We start from the raw sequence: 5,795 nt of genomic DNA on the forward strand, positions 1-5,795 counted from the left end.
TGCTTCATTCATATTCAATTGTTATGATACTGTACAATGACGTCAACCGCCCCCAGACGTTTCCGCCATCCCGGTTCGGGGGTGTGACAGATTGGTATCAGAGCATTGTTTATAGTGAACTAGTATATCTAACCATACAAGATATACAACTATAAATACAACGAGACTTAAAAAACTCTGACTAAAAGTATACCTTAAGAATATAAGTATCTCCTAAAAGTATACATACTTTCTAGAACCGTATCATAATAAGAACATAACAAAAGTATTTAGATGTTGAACACTACAGTCAAACCTGGGCAGTTATGTAATCATATCTGGGATAAATATAGCCTGATCAACTATATTTATTTGAGATACGACCAACATGTGCTTGGGAGTGAGGGTAGCGTTGCAACGAGTCCAAAACTTACCAACCATACATGTAAAGGAGCATTAGAGCTAAACCTAAGGTTTAAAATAATATAGGAGTATTTTATGACACTAAAGAACAACAACCAGTCCAAAAAAACGTATCGATTTTGTACATCAGGAAGCCCTAGGATCAAACCTGTAATACTATAGTAGCGTTTTAGAATACCATATGACCTCGACACTTAAATCTTCTACATGTATCTCATACCTCCCCTCTCGTGAAGACAACATGACCGAGCTTCACCCTGAAGACCCCTACTACCCTACGGTAATAGCCAACGAATGGATCGTGGGAGAACTAGAGGAAGTGCAAAGGGAGTACCCAAAAATGGGTCTTGAAGAATACCAAGAGATGAACCACGAGGGAAAGGATTCCAATGAGGAGTCAGGCATGGATGAAGGCGCCAGAGAGATCCTTAGCGAGCCTTCCCCTCAGAAGCAATACTGAACCAACACACAGAACAGGAAGACCTTACCAATCATCTCTGCCCCTTAGAAGAGGAGGTGACCACCCTAAGGCAACAACTCATGGAAGCTGAGGCTAGGGCAGCCTTAGCAGAGCAGAGAGTGGAAGAGGCCACTCGTGAAATGAGTGAAATGGTTGGACACCTTTACGGTATTTAGGAATATGAGAGTCATTACACTATTCTCATTAAGTCCTAGGTTTACCATGTAAATCATCACAACTAGTAGTAGTAAATCAAGAGAGGTACGCCCTACAAGAACTCATGTAACCTGAGCTAACTTAAGGATCAGATGTCTAAAATCTATTAGTGTAACTTAACATTTGTACAATACCTATTTCTACATACTACCATTAATACATCATAGGATGTAGGTCGAAACAACGAGAATCATGCATCAAAACATGTGATTTATATGCGTACATGCATAAGTTCATATCTATAATCATAGATGAGATATGACTAGAAATAACCATAGTTACTCACGAACCTGTTTCTCATCATGCAAAAGTCTCATGTCTTTCCATGGAAACAACCAGCTAGCCCGCGAAACACCAGTTCTGCAGATGGAACCCGCAATCTTCCAGGTCGCTATAGCAGCTGCCGTGACAGTCGTCATGGCACAACTCAATGCCAACAACCCAAATGGAAATGGAAACGGTGTCTACAATTTCAACCGTAGTAACAACCAAGCAAACCAACAAGGGACAACTTACCAAGACACCCAAAATCCATACCTAAGGTCATGAAGCGAAAACGGGGGAACAAGAAAGGAAGCGGATCGACTCAAGGGCCTACCAAAAGGCAACAAGTTGTAGCAGCCCCTACCCCCACTGGCCCCTACCCCACCAACGAGAAGACCATATTATGGAAACCTACCGCTCTGCAGCAAGTGCAACTACCATCATCAATAAAAGTGACCACATACTTTTTATTTCCCAAAGAAATAGTGGAGTGCAAATCACACAAGTTACTGTGTACAAGTTCCAAAACAGCTGAATTTCTAGTGACACTAGGAAAGGGCTGTTTTGTTACTTTTGTAAGCATGCATGTTTTACATTTATCAGATGTCATATCAAAGGATGGAATTAATCCATCTTTTGACATCTCATGCATCCTTCTAAAGTTGACATGACCTAATCTTACATGCCAAAGCATAGATTTATCAACATTAGAAGCAGAAGATACAAATACAGACTTTTGAACAGGTAATAATTTGTCAACAATATTTAAACGAAACATTCTATTATTTAAATATCCAAAGGCAATAAACATTCCATCCTTAGACAAAACAAACTTATCTGACTCAATAACTTGTTTATAACCAGCAGAATTCAAACAACTAGAACTAACAAGATTCTTGCGAATCTTGGGAACAAACAAAACATCAAATAACCTAATTGTCTTTCCAGAAGTAAACTCAAGACACACGACACCTAAACCACAAATAGGAATAAAAGAATCGTCTCCCATCTTCCGCACCGACCCATCTTCAAGCGTAGTTAATGTTTCAAACATTCGTTTATCCTTGCATACATGGTTCGTTGCTCCGGAGTCGATCCACCAAGCAACATCATCATCCTGCACATAGAATGATTCAGGGATAAATGAAACATAATAAACATAATTCTGATTAGAATTATCAAAGTTAGTCAAAAACTGACCTCCTTTAACTTGGCCCGAAGAATCGTTCACTTTCCCATTGGCTCCACTGTTTCCAGCACCATTGTTGCCCAAATTCACACGACAATCACGCTTGCAATGCCCAACTTGATTGCACCTCCAACAAACCAGATCCTTTCTCTTTTTGTTGGAATTGCTTGGGACATGTTCCTGCTTACGTTTGCCATGTCCTTTGTGGTTCTGGTTCCTTGGTTTTTTTTCAACCATATGAACCAAGGGCTGTCCAGGTTCAACTTTTCCTTTGGGTTTTTCAGATTTGTCACTTTCCTTCGCACGAAGAGATTCTTCAATACGAATGTGACTAGAAAGTTGAACCAATGACAGTTCCTCATTTTGATGTTTCAAGTTATGTTTGAAGTCTTTCTAGGACGGAGGCAGTTTTTCAATGATAGTGAACACAGCAATGGATTCATCCATATTCATACGATGCAGTTTAAACTGACCGTATATGCCAAGGAGTTCATTGTACTGTTCAATGACAAACCTTGAATTTTCCATTTTATAATTATTAAAGTCACTGACCAGAAACTTCTTGCTAGGAGCATCCTCAGTAATGTATTTCAGTTCAAGGGTGTCCCACAACTCCTTGGCACACAAGGCTTCACTATGGATATCAAATAATGCATCAGACATACTGTTTAGAATGTGAGCTTTGTAGATGTAGTAATCATTGTCCCACTTCTGTCTCTTTCTTGTCTCTTCAGACGTCTCAAGAACACCTTCTGCAGGCTCTGCTGGTCTTGGAGTAGTCAGCACATACGCTGCTTTCAGAGTAGTCAGCATGAAGTGCATCTTCTTCTTCCAACGCCTGAAGTCGACGCCTTCAAACATCTCCAGCTTGGCAAACTTAGTGGTCATTTCGCGGATTGACTCACCCATCTCCAGAAACATGAAAGTGATATCACGATCCAAGTCGGTATCCAGATCTCCACTAAAAACCCTAAACCTCCCAACATTCATTGTGATGATATTTCAATTTATAGTCACACGAGCTACCGGACGTTTCCGCCGTCTGGTTCGAGGGTGTGATAGTGGACTTCTCAACGTCTTATTCATTCATAGGTACTTTTTTATGGTAAGAAGTGTCATAAAACAAACAATCCAACTACTAAAAGTTATGTATGATTTACTTTTCTGATCATTGGCTATAATCCTAACTACAAATTATTATTTTATTAAAAATAATTCAATACTTATAAGACAAATCATTAAATTAGAGTAAATACAAAAAAACTTGTATTACTTCGATACTTATAAGACAAATCATTAAATTAGAGTAAATACCAAGAACTTGTATTACTTCACATTGAGATTCTAATCCTCCATTGGCGACCAGATTAGTCGAGTGCTTTCACTTCATCTATTCTAGGATTGCCAGACAAGCAATGTTTTTTGGATAGTATATTAGAGTCAATTGATACCACAAACCTCCATACCTTCATTTGTGGGGTTGTATTGCCAAAAAACAAATCAAATTGCACAATTTTCATTAAAAGTTAAACTATTCTTCGTCTTTTGCACCCTCTCCCTTCATTATAACATTACAATTAGGATAAATTGATCTCGAAACATCATCATAAATTTAATAATGAAATAAAAAAACAACTATTGCAATCCTTGCAATGTAGTTGCTCCTAAGGTGATAAAGTAACGAATTCACATTTCAAAAACAAATGTAACAAAGTGTGTTTGCAAGCAGCCTACAATACTTATCATTTATCATCTCTTAAATAAGACAATAAGTAATATAGCTCACACTTACTTTTACACTTAACGATAAAGAAAACCGGTATGATAAAACCCATGTGAACAATTTATTTATATTTCATATCCATTAAGAGTCTCTACTTGTTTGTTATAGTTTCCAGATTTAGAAAAAACAAAGAAAAAGAAAAGAGAAAAGCAAAGATATCATAATAATAGCAGGCCCTCCAAACCAATCTACATAAATCATCATCATCACCATTACTAGCTATATTTACATTCACTATATATACCGATTTGTTCGTTCTTGATTAAGCTTCAGTAGTAAGTCAAAGTTAGAGAGAGAGAGAGAGTCAAGTCAACATGCTTTGCAGAGGTGGTTATTGGTTGTAGAAGAGCATTGTTCTCTAACGGGACTTGTAGGTACACATAATCGGCTCCTCTTGGGTTCTGATATTTTGACATGAGAGATTGCAACTGTAAATGCATCAACCAAACCACTATCCTTATCCTCATCCTCAACCTGTTCTTCTTAAACTAAGCTTCTAGATGTTAATAATATTAGTGGAGATGATGACTTCTTCATTCCATCATCTATTATCATCATCTTCTTCTTTCTACTTGATTCAAAACTACACTATTAGTGGAGATGATGACTTCTTCATTCCATCATCTATTATCATCATCTTCTTTCTACTTGATTCCAACTACACTACAGTTGATGTAGATGTTGTGGCTGTTATCAGATGTTGCTGCTTTGACTTTGACTTGAATGATAAAGACCTTAAATTGCACTCCGTATAGAATATAATCCATGGATGACCTGAATGAAACAAAAGCAACAACCCTCATGAGTGTTATATATATATATATATATATATATATATATATATATATATATATATATATATATATATATATATATATATATATATATATATATTGTATTTTGGGTTTTTTTTATTTAGTGAAAATTAAGAAGCTACTTACTTAGTACTTCCTCGGCTGATATTCTGGAATCAGCATTCCAGGTGAGAATGTGTTCGAGCAAATCTTGTGCTTTGTGACAATAAAAGGTATTTTCAAATACTTAATAAATTCATTTCCACATGCTTATTAATTGTAAATTTACATTACGAATTATGATCAGGTACATGATGAGTTCTTGTACATGACCGAGGTTAATTTTCTATTACTACTGGTCGCAACAGTGCTATGTGTGTTTTTCGCACCTACTACAGCGGGGCCCGACATTCCCGAAATCAAAGCTTACCTAGACGGGGTGGATACTCCCAATATGTATGGAAAAAAAATACAATATATTGTGGTACTTCAGGACTGGTATTGTAAGTTTAAACACATTCAACTTTATGATAATTAATCAGATCAGATAATCATTTCGCAATAATATTTAGTATTTACTTTATTCAAGCAACTAGGATTTGCAACAATTTGGCAATGGCTGTGAGTATGCTTGGTGTTTCTGAAGCCTTCGTTCTTGGCCAATCTTTAGGAATTACAGCCACTACT

At 36.9% G+C, this 5,795-nt stretch overlaps 1 protein-coding gene across 1 annotated transcript; it reads right to left on the reverse strand.

Annotated features, from left to right (window-relative positions):
• Positions 1-1,356: 1,356 nt before the first annotated feature.
• Positions 1,357-3,521, reverse strand: LOC145131966 (uncharacterized). The gene is made up of 4 exons (XM_079066610.1): positions 2,959-3,521; positions 2,553-2,862; positions 1,758-2,459; positions 1,357-1,542 (listed from the first exon to the last, which is right to left on the reverse strand). The coding sequence occupies exons 1-4, from the start codon at positions 3,519-3,521 to the stop codon at positions 1,357-1,359; spliced, it is 1,761 nt and encodes a 586-aa protein (XP_078922736.1).
• Positions 3,522-5,795: the final 2,274 nt, after the last annotated feature.

Source organism: Lactuca virosa, chromosome 8 (genome assembly GCF_052849685.1).
Source record: "Lactuca virosa cultivar CGN04683 chromosome 8, Lactuca_virosa_CGN04683_v6, whole genome shotgun sequence".
Taxonomy (NCBI): Eukaryota; Viridiplantae; Streptophyta; class Magnoliopsida; order Asterales; family Asteraceae; genus Lactuca; species Lactuca virosa.